Source organism: Cinclus cinclus, chromosome 2, assembly GCF_963662255.1.
Source record: "Cinclus cinclus chromosome 2, bCinCin1.1, whole genome shotgun sequence".
NCBI lineage: Eukaryota > Metazoa > Chordata > Aves > Passeriformes > Cinclidae > Cinclus > Cinclus cinclus.
The window spans coordinates 102,919,847-102,945,085 of record NC_085047.1 but is presented as its reverse complement, the minus strand read 5'-3'; the positions used below and the strand labels follow the sequence as shown (position 1 = coordinate 102,945,085).

General features: G+C 37.8%; 2 protein-coding genes across 3 annotated transcripts in view; both read left to right on the top strand.

Moving 5' to 3' along the window:
- RPS6KA3 (ribosomal protein S6 kinase A3) overlaps positions 1–14,445 on the top strand; it is a 74,369-nt gene extending 59,924 nt beyond the window's left edge. For both annotated transcript variants that reach the window (XM_062488065.1, XM_062488064.1), the window contains exons 17-22: positions 3,275–3,433; positions 6,851–7,012; positions 7,219–7,295; positions 8,369–8,486; positions 9,175–9,315; positions 10,424–14,445. In XM_062488065.1, the coding sequence (XP_062344049.1) occupies positions 3,275–3,433; positions 6,851–7,012; positions 7,219–7,295; positions 8,369–8,486; positions 9,175–9,315; positions 10,424–10,546 (780 nt within the window). In that variant the 3' untranslated portion in view covers positions 10,547–14,445. The remainder of the gene's footprint in view (positions 1–3,274; positions 3,434–6,850; positions 7,013–7,218; positions 7,296–8,368; positions 8,487–9,174; positions 9,316–10,423) is intronic.
- Positions 14,446–15,991: 1,546 nt separating this feature from the next.
- Positions 15,992–24,610, top strand: EIF1AX (eukaryotic translation initiation factor 1A X-linked). The gene is made up of 7 exons (XM_062515144.1): positions 15,992–16,108; positions 16,975–17,058; positions 18,637–18,740; positions 20,089–20,139; positions 21,499–21,580; positions 21,688–21,779; positions 23,335–24,610. Exons 1-7 carry the CDS (start codon positions 16,093–16,095, stop codon positions 23,338–23,340), a joined length of 435 nt encoding a protein of 144 aa, XP_062371128.1. The 5' UTR covers positions 15,992–16,092; the 3' UTR covers positions 23,341–24,610.
- The last annotated feature ends 629 nt before the right edge of the window (positions 24,611–25,239 follow it).

Sequence of the window (25,239 nt, the reverse complement as noted above, 5' to 3'; positions counted from 1 at the left end):
CCCACATTTACAGTCCCATTTTCTGTTCTGCTTCATGTGGTTGAGCAGTAAAGTTACTTGAAAGCTGTGCTGAACAGAACCTGCATCAGCATTCGTGGTGCTTTTAGTGCTGCATGTGCTCATGTGTTACTTTAATTCATGACAGAGTTTGTTAATTAAACAGGAAGACAGACATGAGAATGTGAGTGCTTACCACAACTTCGGCATGATGATTATTTTACATTGAGAATAGAAATCCAGGCAGTCTTAAACATCAGCAATATATGCTGTATTATTTCACTTTGTAATTAATCTTTTATCATAGTCAGTCATCTTTCAGCAGGAACCATCTTTTATGTACAGCAACAGCAATACACAAACAGGAGACTACCAAAAAAAGCCCTTAAGCCCACAGAGGGAGAAAGGCTATAATTTTCACTCACTTCTGCTTCAGATCAGGTCCCCAAGCAGAAATTATGGAAGGATGTCCAGTGTAAGAAAGAATCTTGTATAAATCTATAAGAATTTGGCATTAAGTTTTTCTTGTCCTAATACAGACCCATGGGGCAGATTGCTTGCATGTCCCACATTATAGTGGTGTGCTATTACAGCTTTCAGAGAAGATAAGGAGTATTTTGCCTTCAGGTCTCAAACTCTAGAGCACCATGTACTGTGTTAAAAATAAAACTCGTTGATTTGCTCAACTTAGATGTTTCTAATCTGAAGTGCCAAAATAAAATACTTCAGCATTTAAGTGCCTGCTTTGGAAATCATTATTCTGCAAGAAATAATTTATTTCTTTTCTTCTGTTTCAAGAAGAAATGCAGTAATATTTGAATTTTGCTTAAGATGTAAGTTTTCATTCTTGTTCAGCCTTTTTATGTAATTTAACTCTGAAGGTGTTTGAATTGAAACAATGGATATTCAAGAGATCAAATTCTTTCTGCAGTGCAGAGTTCTCTGGGGGCTTTCCTTCTGATTGTTATCAGTGGTCTTTTTCAGTTACACAGTATATAAACAAAAGGAGCTATATTGTGCTAAATCAGATGTCCTTCTTATCCAGTATCCTGCCTCTGACAGAGGCCCTTAGTGGATGCCTAGGAAACAGTGTAAGAAGGGAGGAAGCACACAGCTTCCAGCAAAACATTACCTAGGAACTTCCTGTGCCAGACCATTATAAGTAGTTTACCCTTTTTATGTAATAGTTTCTGTTCTGTAACAGAACTTTTTTCCTGGTTTGAGTTATTTAAAGCATTGACTGAAGAATCTTTTCAGAAGCATTTTAGAAACCTGAATATAAGATATCCAGTCTCCCTGTCCAAGTGCTTATTTATGATTTCAAAATACCTCATATGTCTGTAAAATCTTACTTCCCTTGGCAAAAACCTTGATTTCTTTCTTCATTGCATTATATTTGGCTCATATACCTACATCTGTTTCTCACTATAGTTTCTTCCACTTTACCTTGTAGAAAAAAACATACTGAGTCACCTGTGGCTTGTGCTCAGAGTTAATTTTAAAAAGTAGTGTCACATTTATGATCTTAGCATGACAATGTGCACCTGCAAAGAAAAAGTCATCAGTATTTATTCAAAAACAACTTAGGCTGGTTATACCATTAGAGGAATTGGTGCAAAGGGAATGGTTTGTTTGGGGTGAGTTATCTGTGGGGATTTTTGGCTGACAGACAAGACCAGAAGATAAAATAGTAACCAAATGCAAATTTTGCTGGAATTCTGTAATCCTGAGTTGTGTATGCTCTGTCACATCAAATTAAATATTATGATCTCCTCATGTTATACCAGGATTAGAGGAAGCATGCCTAACAGAAAAAAGTACCCAGTTTACTATCTAGAATTAGATGGTTCTGCTTTTGAATAATGTGTAATATTTAAAGTCTTAATACAAACGTATTCAGATGCTCAGTCTTCTATATTTCTTGAGGGAGAAATTCCTGTTAAATGACAACACAGAAACCCATCATGTCTTCATCTCCTTAAGATCATAAGTTTGTAAGGCCCATGGAATTCTTTAACATTCTTTTTTTAATTATTATTTGGTGAGAGAATAAATCTGATACAAATAATGGTGCTAAAAGTGTCATTGGGAGAACAAAAGTTTTGATACTTAGAACTTTATTAGTATATTTTTCCCAGGTAGTTTAAGACCAGGAAACTGAGATGAAGACCTGGGTTTTATTCTTTTCTGTTACTTAGCTGATATCTATTCCTAAATTTATTTTACTCTAATTTTGATAATTGTTTCTACTTAAACACAAGTTATTTTTTTATTTCACACATTTTTCTGAAAAAAAATTTGCAACCTCACCATAAAAGTAGGTGAAATTGTTCAAGGCAACAGTCTGTAAGTGGTTTCACTAAAGCAGGAATTGTTTCTTGATGAAGTTGGAACTCCCAAGCCAGGCTGGATGGGGTTTTGAGCAACCTGATCTAGTGAAACATGCCCCTGTCTATGGAGGAAGGTTGGGACTCGATGATATTGAAGGGCTCTTTCAACCTAAACCATTCCATGGTTCTGTCAAAGTGCAACTGAAATGAAATGCTGAAGTCTATGTACCTTAAAATGTGCTTTAGTATCACTCAGTCTGTAGTGCCCTCTGGTGAGAATGTAAAGAATTCTCAAATGCTTCCTTGGATGATAAAAGCTATGCAAAAATTAAGCAATCTTCTGTAATTAGAAGTAACAGATAAAATATACATATTTGAATACTTTTAGACTTTGATATAGACTTTATGTGCAGAATAATGTATAAGTTTTTGATTTTTATCATAGCAACTTTGTATTTACAGTTCACAGGGGCCATCTGAGGTAAATCTTGATTTATTTTTTTTTTTTCCCCCTTTTTTTTTGTCTGACTGTTGGAATGATCTCAATTTATATTTTTAATTTGGTGCGATAATTGCTGCTTGAATTAGCTCTGGTTTTGCCTTAATTAGACTAGTTTCCATTTTTACTACTTAATTTCTCACATCTAGTTCACTCTGTTTTAGTGAAACTGTGTGGGGGGAAACTACCTGCTATTTACCCCCTTTTATCTTTAAACACTTTCATGCCAGTATTTCTATGTTATTTTGGTACGTTTTTGCCTTTTTGTAAAGGTTTTATGTTCACCTCTGAAGATGACAACATTTGGATAGTGTGGGGGTTGTGAAATACAGGGAAAACCATTGAAGAAAACAGCTTGTGGACATAACTGCACTATCTCTGTGTGTTTCACAGGAAGACAGCAGAGAATAAATATTTTGAAGTTTAAATTTTTATGTACTTTTTGCAGGTGTATGATGATGGAAAATATGTGTATGTAGTAACAGAACTTATGAAAGGAGGAGAATTGCTGGACAAAATTCTTCGGCAAAAATTTTTCTCAGAACGAGAAGCTAGTGCTGTTCTGTTTACAATAACAAAAACGGTTGAATATCTCCATGCACAAGGGGTAAGTTTTCAACTCAGACAAAATGTTTATAGCTATTGTTAATCTTCTCTTGTAGAAGATAAATTTGTATCTTGATACATTCTTCTTTGGTAATTAAGTGGTTTTAGGTAAACAATTACATTGCAGCAGGAATTTATGTTGAAATCAAAACTTCCCTTATCAGCTCTGTACATGTTCAGATAACTGAGATGATGCAACTGTTTCTCTCATTCTTCATGCAGTCTGTCAGCAATTCAGTGGAAGATGCAGATAATTACTGAGAGAGAAGATAGGAGGGGAAGAAAGTCCAGGAAGAAGTGCTAGGACCAGTGTTATTGCATAGCCATGAGACCTAATGTAATTTCAATCTCATCCTGTGATATACCCTGATAATTTATTTTCCACCTGTCATACTTGTAATTCCTTTGACAACTTAGTTTTGAAGAACATGGTTTATGACTTGTAACTCCTGTGACATAGGGTCAGGAACTTGTAGGTGACAGAAAATTAGCACTTTGGGAAATTAATTTGGAGACAGAGGAAGTAGATCAAATATAGAGAAGGACAGTGTGATAATTGCATGGCAAGAAAGACAAGTTATGTTGCATTTTTAAGTAAACAAGAAAAAGCGGATGGAGAAAAAGCAGAAAATAAGGGTGCAAGGAAGAAGTCAAGCTGCTAATACATGATGTTGTTACCCAAGAAAAGAGGCTTTGGAACATATACTCAAAGAATTTTAAGTAGCAAATAGCAATTCAATACGAACTGTTGTGTCTGGAAGCTGTTATTTCAGAAAACTTATGATCAGAGTTACCTGGTATCTCATTCTGTGATTACTTCAGTCACTTGCTCATGTGTGTGTTTTCATTTGAGCCTGTGTGCACAGATTATAGTCCTTGGCCATCAGCACCCATGGAAATTGTGATCAAACCTTGATACCTTCAGTATGGAAATACAGATAATAGAATAACAAATCATAACTTGGTTCATTCTTGTCACATGTGGCTGGAAGAGGCCCAGTGACCTTGCATCTAGTAAGGGATTTTAGAGGTTATGTTTTCTTTATTGTAGATATCCGTAAATATTGGCATTTTAACTTTTATTAGACCATGTGCACTTTGGAAGGTTTGCTTTTGGAAATTTTCAAGTCTTATATTAAGTACATCTCCACAGGAAAGCTGGCCATATATGCAAATAGTGAGCACTTCAATAGTCTAATTCTTTTCTGGAAGAGTCCCTCGTGTCTTCCGTGGATTTTCCTGTTGAAACTCCTTTAGACACTGGAGGAGCCTATTTGAATATGGTATTAGGTAATATCTGGTTTGACAGTCTCTGCATCTGTGTGCAGTCTCCACAACCTTTCCCAGGAACAGTTTCCTCACGGACATTCGTAAGATACTTTTGAACTGAGAAACTAGCTAAGCAAGGAATTAAATCCTCAGGGTAAGCAGTGCTTCCAACAGTCACCCAGAGCATTCTAAAAGCAGGGCCCACATACAGTGATTGAGGATTGGCACAAGAGACATCATAAAACAGATAAATAAGAAGTGTCATTTCATCTTGGAGCAGCAAACTTGTGAATGCTGGTAGGTAATTGAGACTGCTGGTCAAAAGCACAATGCTAAGAAATAAAGAACTGAAAGTTACTGCAGGTTATTTTGCTCTCTTCTGTTGCTCTAAAATAAAATGTTACCTCTATACAAAATGCCAACATAATCTAAAAACAATCTGGCAATTTTTAAGAAGCATTATATTTTTAAACATTGTCAAAATTTACCTTTGGGAACACTGCTTAACATAGGAAGGTGCTTCACTTATTCTTTGACATAAACATTTTGATTGCTTGGGAAGTAGTGTTTTAATTTGAACTGGACTGCTACACTTACTCTTCCTCCTACTTGAGCATTGCTTCTCCTTCTTGTAAAAAAAGCATACAACTCAAGCAGACTGTTCTAGAAACTGCCAAATCCCCAGATCTGTGCTGCTTCCATTGCTCACTTCTTCCTTTCTACCCCTTTTAGAATCTCTTAAAAAAAAAGAAAATAAAACATCAACAAGAATAAAACTGGGGTTTTTATTTGCTTCTTGGAGCAATAAAGGTTGTTTCACTCATTATTAGGGTAAAAGGCAAAAACAAGGGCAGTCAGGAACTGGTTCTCTTATACACTGACATCTAAAGCCAGGATGTTCCCTTAACACCTACTGTTCCAAGTCAAATTCTTTAAAACTATTTGTATATTTCAGCTTACAAGGTGCTTATTTCCATAATTTTAAGTACTTGGTTTGTTAAATCTGAGAATCACACAGGATTTGCATGCTGGAAAAGTCTCTACTAAATAGACTTAATGTGTTAAATGGCTTTGCAATGTGCACATCCCTCTGCGCTCTTCATCGTCTCATATTGGTTTCCTGAAGCTCTGCTAGGTTTGGATGAGTGTGTTGAGCTTCTGATTTCTGGACATCACTTATTTGCAGAAGTCTGGGAGTATCTTCTTGTTCTAATGTGATTACTTTTATGAAATATTTCACAATCTCTTCCATTTAAATTTAATAATGAGAAGCTGTGTTTAATATTAATGAAACATGTATGATAACAAGGAAGATAAAGGCCCTCATGTTCTACTTCAATATTTAAAGGAGGACATTTAGATCCACTCTGCTGCCTTACAGTGCTGTATGCCCTCTTCTTTACTGAGAGCAGAGTCTCTAGAGGCTGTAGGCTAACTTTGTCTTGTGAAGAAAATATAGCAGGTCATCTGATTTCAAAGACTGGCCTTGCACATTCCAGGTTTTGTTAAGGCTCGTTATAACTTAGATTCAAATTCTGCCATTACTTTGGCAGCTTCTCCAGTATTGTCAAGCATTTTACATCTTGAGCAAAAGCAGCCACTTAGCAACCAGCACAGGCTTTTTTTATACTGGGAAAATACTTCAATACTTTGGGTTTTTTTTATTATTAAAGTTCCTTCTTAATCAGGCTTCTAGGTGTTTTTCTGAGATGAATTCAGACTGTCTGAAGAGAATGGAATACAGTTACTCCAGCAGTAACTAGTCTGGGGTTACATAGCAAGGTGGTACATCAGCCCCTGACTCCAAAAGATATTAGTAGCCAAAGGTTCTGATTTAAAGAGCCTGGTAGTTATGCATGTTAAAAAGGAAATACATGATTCAACCATCAGAAGACATCTGGAACTGTCTGTACAAATAAATTATGGGGGTGGGGATGTCTGGTGGGGGTTTTAGAGTTTCCCAGTTAGAGTTATTGTGCTCTAGACACCACAGAGCAGCAAAACACTGCAGCTGATGGTGGAAGCTGGAACTCTGGAAAGTGAGCACACTGATAGGAAACTTAAAATTAAGTAGCAGAATTGCTAATTATACTAAAAAAATTTTTTTATGTGCTTAGCTGATTGTATTTAATGGTTTCTCTTTTTTTAGGTTGTTCACAGAGACCTGAAGCCAAGCAATATTCTTTATGTTGATGAATCTGGTAATCCAGAATCAATTAGGATTTGTGACTTTGGCTTTGCAAAACAGCTGCGAGCAGAAAATGGTCTTCTGATGACTCCTTGTTACACAGCAAATTTTGTTGCACCAGAGGTAAAGCCCAGGATTGTTTATATGCCTTGATGTATTTTACTGGGATATTTTTGCTAGATAGATTTTTTCTTTTGTTCTTGTTTAACAAGTAGAATCACTCTGTAAACAGTAAAAATTTGAAATTTTACCATTTTTATAGCGTGAAAAAAGCATTTAAAAAGCATTTTTAAGCATTATTTTTCAGAAAAAATATTTGTCTCCCTCAGGTTTTAAAGAGGCAAGGTTATGATGCTGCATGTGACATATGGAGCCTTGGTGTTCTACTTTATACCATGCTCACTGGGTAAGGGTGATTGTTTGCTTTATTGTAGAATACCAAACCAATACAAACAAATTTATTACAAAAGTAATAAATGTAGGCTCACTGTTGCAGATGTCTCTATCAAAGCACTAATTGATCTCAACTTTGGGGTTGAGATTATGCTTTGCCTTTAGTAAAATCTAAGTTTGCAGGGACTGATGTGCAAAATTCTTTGCTTCTAACATCTGTTTTAGGTTTTTAAGTTCTGCTTAAAGGTGATTTTGCACCAAGAATTTATTGTTTCATGTGAAAATTAAAAGCTAGATTAAACAGCATATTTGTTGAAGGAAACATATGTTGCAAATATAATTGCAATGTATTAAAGCATGTTTGTGTACAAGATGCAATCACTGAAATGTTAGAAGTGATGCAGTTAGAATATAATAAATGCAATAGAAAGGCATTTTGTAAATTTGTAAATTTCAACAGAAATTAACTGGATGAAAAATAAGGACTTCAACTATAGTACCAGATGTTTAAAATAAAATCTATTTAGCAGATGCAATAGCAACTATCTTTTTATGCTAAGTTATTCATATTGCCACTTTGGTTAAGAGTTAACAAAGATTTTTGTATTTTAAAATAAATAAGCAGGAAATGTATTTGGTTTTAAGTGTATGTCTTTTCTTTGGTTGGGGGCATTCTGATAGCAGCAGGAGTATGTATAGTCAAGCAAGGAAAACTGGTGCACCTTTCTTCCTCTGGCATTAAACCAGCATTTATTCCTTCTCAGGCAGATTTTCAACAGAATGGACTGGTTTGGTACTTCACTAGAATATGAAAGCTTAAGGAATACTTTCTGTAATTCAGGAATGACCAGTATTTGAACTACAATCGGAAAAATCTGCTTTTCAGATCAAATAGAGGGAATACATACAATAAGAGCAGATCTAGAGTTAGTGCCATGTATTTTCACATGTTAAGAATGAATTCTTTTTATAACTGTTTCACTATTTATTGCCTATAATTATGTTGAAATTGTAATCAGAGTTACAATATTTACTGAGGCCCAGGTTGTGGAAGTTTACTAACATTGAATTTGTTTGGTTAAATAGCTACACTCCTTTTGCAAATGGTCCTGATGACACCCCAGAGGAGATTTTGGCCCGAATAGGAAGTGGAAAGTTCTCCCTCAGTGGTGGTTATTGGAACACTGTTTCAGACACAGCTAAGGCAAGTATATTTGCTTTGTCTCTTAGGAGATCAGGGAGGGATTGCAATGTAACATGTTGGTTATAATGTACGTGTTATATCATAGATTGAGTAAGTTCCACACATTCTTTTATTAAAATACTGATCTAATCCCCCTGTTGTTGATCTGTTCATGTTTCAGCAGTCACTTAGCATGTAGGAGGAAAGAAGAGGTGTGCGTTACACTGTAGTAGCTAACATCTGTCCTTAGAAATAGTGTGTTTTATCACTTTTTATACACACAATTATCCACAGTGAGAAGTGTTTTCATAAAACTTCATGTGGAAGCATGACATTCAAAAACCATACAGGTAGTCTAAATCATTATAATGAAAACCAATGAAACATTGCATTTTTGAGAACTCTATTTTTGACAGCAAATACTCTGAACCTCACTGTGCAATATCCTTTATGCCCCTTCTATATGGATGCTTAAAATGCTAAAGTTTTCTGCATTTAACTGGATACCTTCCTTTTGTTTTACCAAATATCTCTTAAGTCACATAATTAAAATATATGCTGTTAGCATTGCTGGGAGATTTTTCATTTATTTAAAACTGACATTATGAACATATTTTTATACCTCTAGAATCTTCTTTTATAGTTTTGAACTATTAATCTTTTTCTAAGTTGACGTTCTGCTGTTATTTCCATTGACCTTTGTTGACAGGACCTTGTTTCAAAAATGCTTCATGTTGACCCTCATCAAAGACTGACTGCAGCCCAAGTTCTCAGTCACCCATGGATAGTTCACTGTGACCAGTTGCCTCAATACCAGCTGAACAGGCAGGATGCTCCCCATTTAGTGAAAGTAAGTAGATATTTTTTTCACCTTGCTGTTTAGCCAAAATCAATGTAAACAAAAGGGGTTTTGTTTTTAAGTTAGGAGGTAGCATGTGTCTCCTCTAAATATTGTGAAATAGTTCTTACGACTGGATGTTGCACTAAGCCATAAAATGAACTTGTAATATGTAATAGGTCTTAATGTGAAACCGCATATGGTGATAAATCTAATATATTTGAAAGAATAATTTTCTTGTGCTTGAAATGTGTTGGACTTACACTGGAAGGCATAAGTGCTTTCAGAAACCAACATAAATAATCTCAGTGAAAAATGGCAGGTGACTATAGGCGAGCTGAAAAATCATCTGTGGACTTTACAGTTTTAGAGGAGGATACTTGCCAGTGTTTGAAGGAAAACAGAATACTTTGTGATCACAGTAAAAGCTGAAGAGAAGTCAAAAGGGCAGTGTTAATTATTATGGTATCCTCTTTCTGCACTCTGTCTGAAAGAACCTGGAACTTCTTCACTTTGAACAAGCAGAGGAAAATCAAAAATAATTGAATTCTACTTCTTTGTATTCAACCTTGTTTTCAGTCCTACTTTCAAGAATCTCTTCTGTGGAATAAAAGGGATCTGAAGAATATGATTAACACTCTCTGAGTCAGCTATTGGAAATTTCTAGCATCCAAGAACACAAGTGGGAAGTGGGGGAGTTCTGATCGCACAGCTCACAACTTTCTAAACTTTTTTAAAATAAATGTTATTTGCTGAACGATGTGGGTGATTTTTAAGTATTTTACGGAAAATGAAATGGTTATGTAAGTGATAAGCAGACACAGTCTACCAATGGGATTTCATCCCCCAACTCTTTCACACAACATAGTGACAGAACTTAATTTGGCAACCTAGCTTATACCTTCTGGGTTTGACTCTTAAAGCAATGTGAAACTATCTATTACCCTAAAAAACACTCGCTCCTAACACTGCTAGGACTTGAGTAATGCAGTAGTATGTTTCTGTTTTGTAGATGAAAATAGACTGACACTTGTAACTTGTTCAGAGTTTCTAGCATTTAGCACTGCTATAGCGTGTGCATCAGTCACAACATACTGTTCTTTTCCCCTCTACCCCACAGGGTGCGATGGCAGCCACTTACTCTGCTTTGAATCGTAATCAGTCACCAGTTTTGGAGCCAGTTGGCCGTTCTACTCTTGCTCAGAGGAGAGGTATAAAAAAAATTACCTCAACAGCCCTGTGAAATGACCTCAAGCAGACACTTGGTACCATGGCATAAGATGATAGCACAAATCATGGCGACAGGTAGCACATACCTGACAGATACCTGCAAGCACACTCTGTCCCAGCTGGTACCTATAATGCTGCTGCTCCTGCTGCTGCTACTGCTTTCATCTACTCTCGCTTTAAACTGTTCATGGCAAGTTACTGATCATACTGGAGCTGCAAATGGAGTGACAAGTGGAAACAAAGAAAGTGATCATGTTCACGACTGAATAACCAGAAGAATTGCAAATGCCACCTCTGTCAAAAATACACTGAATAAAGCACTCTGCACCACATAGCATTATTTTTATAAGGAATATTTTTTTTGTCCCCTAAAATATTCTTTGTTACAGGTCGAGATGGACAGTTTATGTTAAGCACTTAGCTTAAAAAATCTGTTTATATTAGCACTATACATTGTGCCATCCAACATTTTGTATGTTTTTGTAAACAGTTCACAAGCAGTACATTTCTGTGCTGTTTTCTTTAATGTATACATGCCTTGTTTTACTTAGATATTATTAATCATTATGACAAGTAAATCTGATTAAACAGTTCACCTGGATTAATCAGTATTGTTGGACAGCTCTGAAAGAAGTCTGACTGTTAAACAGCTATTGAATGTAATATTATGGATAGTTTTCCTTGCCTGTGTCTTTTCTACATTTCTGTGTTTTTGATGCCACATGTCATGTTATGAAATTTAAACAGTGAACCTCTCACCATACTATATATCCTATAGGTAATATAAGCCAGAGAAAAGATAATTTGTTCCATATTTCACCGTCTTTGTTACCCCTCCCCACTCTTCTAGTCTCTCCCATCTCATCTCTGGACTCAGGAATTATTGCTAAATATTTTCTGATAGAGGACATTTCTATATGATTTATTCTTATAATCCATTGTTAATATTTTATCTGTATTCTATGACTTTTGTTTAAGCTGCAAAGGAATTGTTCAGTGAATGAATGTTGGCATTATAGAAGAAAGGCAACATTTGAAGATAAAGCAAAACATACTGGTTGCTAATAAGCAGCAGCCTGTAAAGAGTAGGTTTTAACCGCATTCATTGCGGTTGCAAAACTGATGGATCTAATGTTCTGTCAATTACTTTCTGCTAACTTTGACTTCAAAAGCAAAATGAGGCAAATCATAAGGATCTGTTTGGTTTGAAAAGGGTCATTTTAATTTACCATGAAAATAGTGTCATGCCAGTCGGGTAAGATAAAGCCATTCAGAGCGAACATTCTCACTTTTCTGCAGGTAGAAGTGAGTTGGTAAGGAGGGTGGAAGACTCACTTTAAATACTGATATAAACTTTTGCCTCTCTTGGTTACTGATATGAACTTTTGGCCTCTTGGTGTCTAAAGTAATTAAAGGCCCATCTTGATGGCTGGTCTTGAAAAGATGAAGTTGCCCAAATAAGAAGGGGCACTGGAATGTGTTTGAATACAGTGAGTGTTCCATTCTGCCAAAATTATAGGCTATGTAAAATCCTTCCAGATACGACAATGAGGGTTGGGAATTCCAGCTTTAATAAAATATGGATCTGGGTGAATAACTGTTGGTGAAAAATACAATTTTGTGGTTTTTATAAGATGGTATTTTCTTGGCTTAGTGGTATTAAATTTCTTTTATGGTGATTAATTGGCTTATTTTCCTGAAATCATCAGTGGTTTGTTGAAAGGAAGAATCATCTTTATGACACCACGGATTTTCTCTGAATGGGAGTGTTTCTTCTGCCAGAATTTCTGAGCTCCTTGGGGAAGCTTTCATTGCTAAATTTGCAAAGGATCTCACTTTTATTGCCCTTAAAAAATTGCTAAGTATTTAATCCGTGATATAATTGTGAAGAAATTGGTTTTATAAACAAGGATTCTTAAATTAGCCTAGCTCTCAGAAATTTGAAAACATAGCTCTTCCCAAGCAAACTATTTTTCCCTTACTTGGTGCTCTAGCATTGAAGTTCCCTTTAGCTGTACAGATGCATCTACTCTTCCTTCAAGAAACATTTTAAGTAAAGGCAGAAAAAGGCCATCTTGAATTTTTTTGTCAGCAGTTACAGAGGAATTTAGTAAAACCTTACCTCTCAAAAAATATATTTTTCAGCTCTCTGAGCAGTTTTAAGTAAGGCTTCTCAAAATCTACAAACTGTACCTTTTGGCAGCTTTTAAGGTGTTAAATAGAAGATTGTCATATATAGTTAACCAAATTATTTAAATGCTGTTGAAATAAAAGGATGGCAGTACTTGCCGGTGTGTCACTAATAACATTTCACTTCAGGAAGGAGTTCCTACTCTGTTCATTGTGTCTATATAGGTACCTGGCAAAGAACAGATCAAAAAGGAAGTGTTAAGCTGCCTCACTATTGGCAATATCCACATTAAAATAATATAAAAATACTTTCAGTAGTTTTATTGTAGCCCTATTTTGTGGTCCTCAAGCTCACTGATCATTAGCCAAATAGTGAAGCAAAGTTTAACTCCTGCATTTTACATATCTATGCTCTCAAGTGAGCCATTGATTTAGTCTAGACTTTACAGATATTGCTATTAAGTCATGTATATATATCAGCAGAGGATGAACATTTTAAACTGTAGCAAAATGGGAAAATTTAGCACAGCCTAAGCTGAATGTGTTGAAGTCTAGATCCACTATATTTTTAAATTACTTTCTAAACCAAGGTATAAAAGGCCTGCCTAATCAGGGAGGTGTCTTTTACAGGCCAGGCATGGTTTATGTATGTTACTTCCTGGTTTATATCTATGTTACTGACTTTTGCCTTTTTTTTAATGTTTTTATAGCTGCAGATTTTATGACCTATAAAGAAATCCACATAATGCTTCTCTGAGTCTCAGTACCTTTCTGTTAGAATGTGAGTATATGACACACTGTGTTCATCATTGCTGGACTGCTGCTTGGTCTGCAAAACAAGTGACTCAGAGAGTCATAGAGGATTTAAAAAAAAAAAAGAGAATACAGATACAGGTGAATTTTCTGTGTTGACCGTGGTTTGTTTTTAATTCTTTTAGTGTGTCATTACCATTTAGTGTGCTTAAGAGCATGAGGGAACAGAGGGAAGAGTGTAGTTGCAATACCTGTTAAAGGCCATCTGTGTCCAGTAAGGGCAAAGTGCTCTGTTCATAATCACTATAACACTGAATGAAACTCAAAAGGAGTTTTTCAAAAAAATATTTAAAACTTTTTTTTTTCTGAAGAGACAAGCTCATAAGAAAATAGATTTACATGTCTGGGATTTGTGTGTGTGTGTGTGTGTGTGTGTTTTCCTTTTGTAAATGTGGTGTTACCAACTGAAGCTGTGCTTTTCTATTATTGGAAGGAAAGGATTCAAAGTGTACTGGCCCTTACTAAGCAGCAGTGGTTAATAGATGAATTTTCACATATGAAAATGATGTAAATGATTAGCTTTATCTTGATACTCTTGACCTAATCAAAGGGAAGGTGTACTTATGAGGGATGTAATTATTTTGCAACCTATTTGAGGGGGAAGTCTACTTAAGCAATTTTTAAAAAATTACAAAATCACAGATAAAATATTTTTCTACGATTCTATACAATCATACTTTATACTAGTTTTCTCAGCATGGCATGTAAGTGAGTCTAGGGTACTGTTCCAGGAAATCAGTGGTATTGTACCTTGTTCTAGACTATTACAATAGCATCTGTTAGATGCTTGGCACTGCTGTCCTAGAACTGAAATGCTAGTTTAAAAAATAATTAATTGTACTGAATACTTTAAATGATTGTTTTATTCAGAGTCTGATCTAAGAGATGTTCCAATCATGCTATTAATGTGTAATTAAAACTGTTCCAGATGTAACTATGAACAGTTTTGGAAAGTTATCATTGCTTGTTTTCCTGTCTAATGGCAGGTTTTGTAGTCTTCAAAAGAAATTGAAATTTCTACTATGAATAAACTTTCAAAAATCTTAAAGGGTGCTTTGCGTAATCATTTGTTCTCAAATGTTACAGAAGTCATTACTTGTTCATCACTAACTGAACTACCTTCACAGCACCCTGCATGTGTTTTGCCAACCAGAAAGGGTTTGTTAAAGAGCAAGTGTCCTGCCATTGCAGCATGTCAAGGAAGATAAACATGGAGACAAAGGAAAAATTCATGTTCAGCTGGTGCTTATAGACCTGATATAACATATGAGACTGCAGTGCAAGGATATTGTATTTTAATACCCTGTCGGATTCCAGTCACTCTAAAGTACCACTTAACAGGAGGCTGCTACATGGCATTTGCAATGCCTGCATTGCTCTGGACACTGAAAATATGGGCATGTTGGATAATATATGCATTTTGTAAACATTTGAAACATAACATAGGCAGAAGCACTCCAAAAGCAATAGGCCCATGTTTTGACAGCTCATATAACTTGGAAGTTTTTTAACCTTGCAACCTGGAAAGTATGGAAGATTTTCAAAGGTTGCATAGTCTACAAAAAAATTGCAGTAATTGTGACAGAGAATTTGTGAGCAATGTCACCAGAGGTTTTGCAAAGTGTACCAAAAGAAAGGCATCAGAGAACATGGAGAGGTCTGTTTGGTAATGGATACAGGGCAAGGATACTGTGATTTCCTCAAATTCACACCTGGGATCAGAGGTGGGCACAACTGTGGCCCCCTGTTCACACAAGGCTTTATCCTGCCTGTCTAAAACAATTTTTTAATTTATTTACAAATAAACTGGATAATTTGTAAGCCTCCAGAAATTCTGCAAAGGCAGAAACAGGGCCTGGTATACCATAGCTCCTGCTGTCATCCTTCCTCACCTTTGTACCCGCTGAATTACAGAATCAAAGAATGCAGAATTCGTAGTTTGGGTTGAAAATCATCTAGTTCCAATCCCCTGCCGTGGGCCGGGACACCTCCCACGAGACCAGGCTGTTGGGAGCTTCAGCCAGCCTCGCCTCGGGAGATGGAGCATCCACAGCTTCTCTGGGCAGCCTGTGCCTCACCACCTGCACACTAAAGAATTTCTTCCTAGCGTGTCACCTAAACCTACCCTCAATTTTAACCCATTCCTCCTTCTTCCGTCACTATGAGCTCCTGTAAAAAATCTTGCCCCGTCTTTCCTGGCAGGTACTGCAGGTACTGCAAGGAGTCATCACTAACACCGTTCCCGCCGAGCGCTGCGCGGTGTCCCGGGGCTGGCCGGCTGCGCGCTGCTCCTCCTTTTCCTCGAACTCCATCCAAAGCGACTCGCCGTGCCAGGCGGGGCCGCTCCCGATCCCGTTCCCGAGGCCGGGGTCCTTCCCGACCCCGAGGCCTCGAGCGGGCCCTGGGCGCGTCCAGCGGCGCTGCAGTCCGCCGGGCCGCGGGGGGGCGCTGTGGCCGGGTCGGCGAAGCGGCCGGAGCGCAGCGCACGAGCCCGCGCAGCCCCGGCCCCGCCGCTGGTCCCGCCCGGAGCCGCCGCCGAGCCCGAACCGCCGCCCCCGCCCGGAGCCCCTCCCGCCGCCCCTCCCGCAGCCCCTCCGCGGCGGAGCGTTCGGCGCCATGCCTAAGAATAAAGGTGAGTCGCCCTTCCCTTCGCCGGGCCCGCGGCGGCGCGGCCGGACCCGGGTGCGGTCGCGCAGGGCAGGCCCGGGGCCCCTCACGTGGGCGCCGCCGGAGCCCGGAGCCCGCGGGCGGAGGGGCCCTCCCGGCGGGTCCCCGGGCCTGTTCCGCCTGCCGGGAGCGCGTCGGAGGCCGCTGAGGCCCTGCCGGCGGCGGGAGGCCCTGCCCGCGGCTCGCTTGTCAGGGGCGGCCCTGCCGAGGAGGCGGCCGGGCCCCTCCGTGCCCTCGCTGGGCAGTGCTGCTGCCGCTTCCCTTCTTTCTTACCCCAGAAAGGAAACGCAGAAAGCGTGAGGGAAAGGAGCAGCAGATTTTAACAGCGGCGCAAATATGAGTTGCTCTTATGCTCTCCGTGAAAAGCATCTAATCCTGTTGCCACGTGTGTGCCTTTTAAAAAGGGCAGCTTCACTTGCAGCGTAGGCTTCCTCTTGAGTATTTCAGGGATTTCAGCACCACGGGGACTGAAGTTATTCATCTGCTCTTGATGATTATGTGCATCTGGCTATCCCACCGTTATTTTTGAGGCATTTGGTAGCAGGGATCACCGAAACTGAAAATGGCCATCTTGTGAAAATCTTTTTTGAAGGCTGCTGTCACTCCAGAGCAACCAGGACATTTTAAACAGTGGAGATTCTAATGTTTAATTACCTTGTTACTACTCAGCTAAAAAATTAGATTTTAAAGTAAGCAAAAAAATCTAGATCTGGGTATACTTAAAATAGCCCTATAGAGTGCAAATGTAAAAATCTCCATAATTCTCTTTTTTCACTCATTGTATCTAGAGACAGTAACACACGCTTTTTACTTCTCCCACTTTTAATTTAGGCAAAGGAGGTAAAAACAGGCGACGAGGTAAGAATGAGAATGAATCAGAAAAAAGAGAACTGGTGTTCAAAGAAGATGGGCAAGGTGAGTTTTTAACTATAGTGTGGCAATGACATTGTTTTCAGTCACATACTGTAAGTGACAGAATAGAGAGAGGTGTTCTTATCGTGGTTGTATTTGAATTCCAAATGACATACTGAGTGTAAGAGAAAGACATTAGTGGAAGGGAAATTTTTGATAGCTTCACCACTTAAGAATGAAGTTTCCCCTGTTCTTGACCTTAGTGCAGTGCTCTGTGTAAAACAGCACTTAAACATTCTCTGGAAACCTCTTGATCGTTTTGAGCGTCTGTGAGCAGCTGGATTAGCAGATGTGATTCAGTTTTGCCAGTAAATGTCCCTGGGACGCACAGTCACACTTTGTGTTTTATATGAACTCCAGCATCTCTTGGATCCTTCACTGAGCTCCCCAAAGACACTGATGTGACAGAGCAGCTCATTTCACTGTTCTGTCCCCTGATGGTTTGGTCCAGTTGGCTCCTGGGCTGGAAGTCTAACAGTTACTAAAACAGGAGCAGTAGGTGGGATGCTGTCAGGTGAAGTAAGGCACAAGAAAGTTCAGCCAGGGGATGACTGGAATTCCCCTCTGCCCTGCCTTTGGTGACAGTGAGCTCACCTCCCTTTCAGCTCGCTCTGTCCTGTGTGTCACACTCTGGTGGTTGCTCACATAATGCGAGTGCTTTCCTAATAACCAATTAATCAGTTGGTTTGTTAGAAATATGGGAAAGGTACTGATTTAAATCACTGTAGAAGGAGTGCCACTGAACAAATTTCTGGTATTTTTTGTTGGTTATAAGCAGAAAAGGAGTTTATTTTTATGTACATCTGAAACTTAAGATCCTTTACATGTCCCAAGCAAAATCTATTTAATGAAACATTATTCTCAGTGATGAGCAGTCTTGTGGTTCATTGGACTATCTAACTTGTGTGAAGTTTTCCAGTATGTGATTTTTGCTGCTTGGTGAGGGAGAAGATAATGTGAAGAGATTTGAGGGTAGGTGTTGGAGAGGTGCTTCATATACCTCAGCTGAAGTCTGGATGCCTTCTAGACAGTGTCTGATAACACCAGATTATGTCCTTTCAAGGACAGTGTGGTGTTGTCCACAGAGCCTCTGCAAGAGGGATTCGGAGTCTCAGTGGGTGGTTATACAGGGTGTGTGGCTTTTTCCTGCCTCAGTGACAGCACTGAGATGTTGTCATAAACTTTCAGACTCTGAGTGTGACTCAATAGCTCTGAGATTTTCTGTAGTAAGCATTTCAGAGGGAGAGAAAGTGTGGATGCAACAAGAAGGAGCAGTGCTTGAAAATGTTAACGTCAACTGTGATACAAAACTGTGATACATTCAGCAGTCTCTCTGCATGCTTGAAGCTCCTCTCAGCAATTAATGTTTGATAAAATGTTACAGCAAATTTGGGTTACAGTGGAAATGTTACTGGGTGTGTTTTGGAGTTGGATTTGTTCAGAAGTTTTGCTCTCTGTGCTTTTGTGACGTGGCCTAATGGTGGACTTAACCATGCTGGGTTAATGGTTGTACTTGTTGATCCTGAAAATCTTTTCCAGCCTAAATGATTCTGTGTTTCAGCATGTTACCATCTCTTTCAGAATATGCCCAGGTGATCAAGATGTTAGGCAATGGAAGACTGGAGGCATTATGTTTTGATGGTGTGAAGAGGTTATGTCATATTAGAGGAAAGCTAAGGAAAAAGGTAATTCTCAAGCATTGCAATAGGATATGTATGCATGATATGTAATTGTAAAAATTTATAAATGTAGCTTGTTACAAAAATAAATACTTATACTTCACTTAATTCCTTAAACTACTGTTTTTGATAGTAAACTAGTCTGTCCTTCTGTTTCCATTGCTGGCACAAGAACAAGCAGTCTTGGCTCTTGGGTGAAACTCACAGTTGAAGGGCAGCCTTTCAATGTATATATTTCAGGGGAAGGTTGCTTTGACTGTTTATGAAATACAAGCTTTTAATATTCTAGAAAGTTTTACATATATAAAACAATAAAATTCTCCGTAATTCCAGATGGGGAACTTGGTGACTATTTAGAAAATACACCTTCAATGCTATTTTTTCATTGTCCACTTCATCAATTCCCAAAATATTTCTGTTGAAAGCCAATCTGTGAAGATATGTACCTTCAGGGATGTCAGGTGTGAGTGTTTGCATTCTTAACTTTGCCATCTTCAGATGGTGACCCCTCTGGTACTTGTCAGGTGTTACATCTTCCTGTCCTCTGCCGGTGCGTGGTAAGGAGGAGGTCCCTCAGTCTGTTTCCAATGAAAACTGACATTCACTGTCTTCATTCTGGATTGTTCAGTTTTTTGTTCAGCAGTGAATGCACATGTCTTGGGATCAGTGTAACCAGTGCTATAGCTGCCTGCAAGAAACTGCTGAAGGTAGTGGAGAATGTGCATAAATAAACACGAAGTGCTGCAGAATTAATTTCTTGCTACAAAAAGCACCACTTATCTATTCCTTACATTTAAAAGAAAGGAAATTCTAACTGAAATTAGTTCAGTCTCCAAATAAAAACAAGTGGATGTGGCAGAGAATCCACATAGAACCACCCTCTGCATGTAAAAGCATATTCTGCTCTGCAGATTTCTGGTTAACATAGTTCCTAGAAACAACTCCATTCACTTTCTTGCTCTCTCCACTGTTCTTGTCCATCACCCCCTTCATCAGGTTTTTCTTTCATTTTTGCCCTTGAGGAGCTCAGTTTGTGACTAGTGCCTTGATGCATTCTTTCTGTATTCTCAGATGTTAAGGCTTAATAACCACCCTGATGGCTAGAAGCTCTTCAGAGAAATTTGATTTGCCTTGTAACAGCTCCATAACATGTAAAAATAATGTCTATGAGTCTTTATGAACTTGGATTTGTTGTTAAAACACTCAGTTGGATATTTCTGGCATACTGGTTAGAAGATGAAGGTGGTGGCTGTAGTGAAATGTTTTATATCTCTCCTTAAATCTAAATGTGCTGTTTGGTTCTTATGTTATACAACAGAAGTTGAATTTCTGTAACACATGTTTTCTCCTTCAGGTCTGGATAAATACATCTGATATTATATTGATTGGCTTAAGAGACTACCAGGTAAAAATTCAGTGTAATATGCCACTATAAGTATCTTACATTTAGCTTTATTTACTGTTAAATTTCACCAGGTGTTGTGAGGAAATTCCTGTCCAACTTTGCATTTGTGTTTAGTTATGCTAAATGATGGTTTTTATTTTCCTTGTACTACAGGAAGATTGTAATGAGTAGACAAATTCTGGTTTGACTTGTTCTTCTAAATTGCACCCTGAGAATTTGTGAGTGAAGGTGCTTATTGTCATCAGGCTTGACCTTTTTCTTCCAGAAAAGAAGCTGTTCCGTGCTTGCATCCTGTAGTCAAAAGGGAGATTGAGTCAAGTACCAAGCATTTTATTGTGATAATTAGAATTTTAGGTGATCAGAATTTTGGATCATTGATGTTTAGGCTTTTACCGTAAGAGGCAAATAAATCAGTAATTAAATTAGTACTTAAATATCCAAAAATGGAGTGACATAACTTTACATAATATAAACAGTAATGGGAAACAGTTGTCAAGTTGTCATTAGGTGAATGCCTTTCATGAATGTTAGTGTTGTCATCAGTTGTTGCAAATAGATTCTGCTTCTGAAATGTTCATTAGGTTTATAAAACATTTAAGAGACTGTCATTTACTGTATATATTAAAGTACTTAAAACTAGGAATTTTTCAGTTTTGACTTTGCCAAGGGAAATATAGGCTGGATATTAGGAAAAAGTTTTTTTATAGAACAAATAATAAAGTACTGGACTTGTCTGCCTGGGAGGGTGGGGGAGTCACCATCCCTGGATGTGTTTAAAAAACGATTGGATGTGGCACTAGTTGCCATGGTTTAGTTGAGGTGTTAGGGCATGGGTTGGACTCAAAGGTCTCTTGTGATTCTCTGATTTCTGATTGACCATCAAAAACCTCACTATGTGTATTGTCTGAGGAAAGGTTAATTTCAAAGGCATGAAACTCAACTTGCCAAGTTGTCGAATTCTCAACATTTCTCATTTGTCTCAACTCTGTTTTGTCTTGTTGCCCAGGGAAGTTGTGGATGCCCCATCCCTGGCAGTGTTCAACACCAGCTTGAGCGCTCTGGTCTAGTGGAATGTGTCCCTGCCTATGGCAGGGGGGTTAGAAGTAGATGATCTTTAAGGTCCCTTCTGATCCAAACCATTCTGTGAATCTGTAAATTACTTGTAATTGGAGAAAATGAAGTTATCACTCAGCAGAAATGAAAATACTCCAGTGTGTTTACTTCACATTTAAAGGAACTGGAGGGGAAGGGATGAATATGATAGATGTTAATCCTCTGTAAATAATGCAGTCTGCTGAGGTTAATAGTTTTATTTTTCCTTCATAGATGATTAATACATTCTAATAAATTCTTGTTTAGGATAACAAGGCTGATGTTATTCTAAAATACAATGCAGATGAAGCCAGAAGCCTGAAAGCATATGGGGAGCTTCCAGAACATGGTAAGAATCTTTTCACTTCAAATTGCAAGTTCATGTTGGACAAGAATATTCAGTCTGTCTTGGCACAGTGTGAGTGCAGTCCTTAACTTCTCTAAATTCCTTCATAGCTAAAATCAATGAAACAGACACATTTGGTCCTGGAGATGATGATGAAATCCAGTTTGATGATATTGGAGATGATGATGAAGATATTGATGATGTAAGTAGTAAATGTGTATTTTTATCATATGCTTGAAGCTGTCATCTTTGGCAATAAGCTGTTTTTAGCTCTACAGCAGAGAATACATGGGTGCTCAAGATAGCTTGGCTCATCGGGGACTTCCTCAGGAGGTGGTGTGGTGCATGCATGTGCCAGCTATCTGTCCTCTCTCCTGTCCTGTCATTCTGAGCTGGCCTCCAAACACGTGGTACACTTGGTGTCGTGCTGCTGAAACACATGGAGAGCAGTGTGAAGGTGCCTAAGAGAAAATCAGTCTTTTGACCACCCCCAGTTCCTCTCTAGGTTTTTGTTGTCCCCACCAGAACTGAAGAAATCATCGAGGGATTTGTTTTTTAAAAAAACAAAGGTTTTAAGTCTCCATTTTGGTTTACATAAAAACTACAAAAAGCTGCATCTTAGTAGTCACAGTCACTTGTGTTACTGCTTACCAATGAAGTGTAGTAACTGGTCATGCACACTCTGCAATTATAGTAGTAGAGTTGTTACAACTCAAATTTTATAATGAAATGCAGAAGTAGAATCTGCTGTGCAATGTTTTCTAAATTGATGCACTTTAATTTACAGCTGAGGGATGAATATGTGCAGGGTCAGCTGGCTGAGAGGATAAGTAGTAACTTACTGAGGCAGTGAGTTAACTTAATAGGATAGACTGTTCTAAGAATACTATTATGCTTTAATTCTTCATCTTTTTAGTCCTCACTCTGAGTTGGTTATAGGACTAATTCTTTTAAAATGCTTATATTATTCTGACCTTTTTAGGTTCTCAGTATACGATTCATTAAAACAAGTATTGTAAAAATATCAAAATGCTGAGGAATTTTTTCTTCAGACTTTTGAAAATTTCACTTTGGGCCTGTCAGTGGTTGGGCTTACTGAAGATTTAGCTCATTGGAGCCAGACAAACTAGTACTACATGCTTTTAATAATGAAACTGTTGTAAGACATCAAAGAGATAAGTAGCTGTAGGACAATTTTGCAAACTAATCTATCTGTGTGTGGGGTTAAGTGAGCAGCTATGATTTTTTTTAAGCTTTTGTCAGCTCTTCAATAAAATATTAATATCATGCTTTAAGAAAGTAAAATATGTAAATCGCCGTCATATATCTGGAATGAAGTGCAGCCTCCAAGGTCCTTGTTAATAGGAGGAATTCAGTGGAGCCTTTCCTTTGTTTTTTATGTCAGAAGAATCATTAGAAATTCATTACTTAGGCAAGTGACTCTCAAATTTGGTTTTATTTTCATTTTTGAGAATCATGGGCTAATTTATGGCTGTTCTAGTGATGTATAATTGTATTGTAGATACTGTGGTAATACAGAATTGCTCACCTGCATGACCATAGTATTGTCACAGGGCTGGTGGGGACAAAAGCAGGGAGTAATGTTTCATGTGTTAAGAAAACAGGGTATGTATGAGCTGTGGCAAAACCAGGACTATGCTAAGTTCAAGAAGTCTCTTATTGAACTGTGCAAGTAGAGTTGCTTGATTAAAAATACACTTGGATGAAATACATGGTGTGGTGTTTTTGCTTTTCAGATCTAATTTGGAACAGAGGTTTACATTCCAACTTTTTTCCTCCAAGGATTGTTCTACATTGATACTTCGATTATTTTTTGGGTGAAGTCCCTTACTTTTAAGAAGACTGAAAATTCTCGGTAAAGAGTGTAGTTTGTTACATCAAAAGGATTTATTTTCAATGTTTGTTTTAAAGTATTTATATTTCTTTAGAAATGGATAACGCTGGATTATCACACAGGTTCAATGACATGCCACAAATATTTTGTCTCTTCACCAATTAGAGCTTTTATCTCTGGATGTAAGTGAAATACAGTGACATGGGCTGTAAAAGACTGCATTTTTCCCTCTTCTGCTTTCATCACTACAATTCCAGTTAAACTTGTATTTTGAAATAAAAATTGTTTACCCTGTAATTATCATGGATTTTGATTAAAGGCAAATAACCCAGTTCAGATTAGTATCAAATCATACTATGCAGTGTCTGTCCTTATACCCCTTGCCTTGATGTTAACTTTAAAAAATATTTTGATAATATAAGAGGAAGGCAGAAATCTGCGTTTAAACTCACAATGCATGATGAATCTGCTTTTCGCATTTAGTAGCATGCTGCTATTTTTTATACTGATTTTGATAATTAAAAACACTCATTATTTGAAAGATGTAAATTTTCCATGGTGGAGGGAGTGGTGGGAGAGGAGTAAAGATGAAAAGTGAGCAGCATCTCAAATTTGCAATTTTTTGGAAACCGCGGCGGGTGCAGTGGCCGAGCTGCAGCTGCAGACGATGAACACTGGGTGGCACCCGACTGAACACAAATGCAAAGCCTTCACAGTTGGGTTTGTGCTGAAAAAATGCATTAAATAGATTTTCCCCAAAGTAAATGCTTAACATTCTTGATATGTTAAACGTGTAGAATATTTTTTACATTATATAAAAGGTTATGTTAAGAGTAGAGTTTTATTTTAATCTGAAATTCCATACATTGTAAGGTGCAACATAAAAGCTTATGCGAACTTTGAGTAACAGTATAAATAAGAAAATAAGTTTGTGTCAAAAGTAGAAAGAATCTTTTCATCCAGAACAAATTGATGAAACAGACTACTGGACAGATTCTTGTACACCTTCAGACTGGAGGAGTCAGCTGAGAGACTGAATAAAGACTAACATCATCATGCAATTTTTTTTTTTGTGGTAGCTTTAGTGTCTTTGTCTTTAATAATGTATTTAACAACTCTGAAAGCAGTTTAATGGAAAAATTCCTTTTGTGCCATAAAGATCTGATTCTTAACACCTGTATTCCTTATACAGTCTTTTTTGGTATGATGTAAAGTGACTACCCCCAGTAGATAAAAACAAAATGGCTTTAAATACGGAGTGGCCTCTTTGCTTTACATGTTTTTTTAAGGAGATTTAAACATCCTGAGCTTTCGTAAAAATGTCTTTTCTTTTACTTTTTCTTTCATTATGGTGTCTATTTTCCTTACCTGTGGATCAGCTACCCTGTTCTAGGAATAACATTTTCTTAGCATTAAGTAATTTTGCCAAATATTTAATGGATTTTAACTATTTGTTGTAAAAACTCGGTAAATATTGAGGGAAAGATTCTACCAGTACAGTATTCTTACACAACTGATCTTAAATGTATCAATTTACTGTCTTTGTATGTCTGTAAGGTCCAATGGTGAAGCAACATAAATGGTGTAATGTTTCAGAATAAGGCTTATAAACCACTCCTGAGCTCATTGGTTTTCTCATTGTATTCAGCAGGCTATAAGCAGCTCTGAAAATGGTTAAAGGCTCTCCAAGTTCTTGAGATCCAAGTGCAGAACGTGTCTGTTCTTTCAGTACTAGTAGGAAGGATAGTGATTAAATTGCAGGGACTGTGTACTGAAGATTTAGATATTATGGGAACTGTACTTGCCA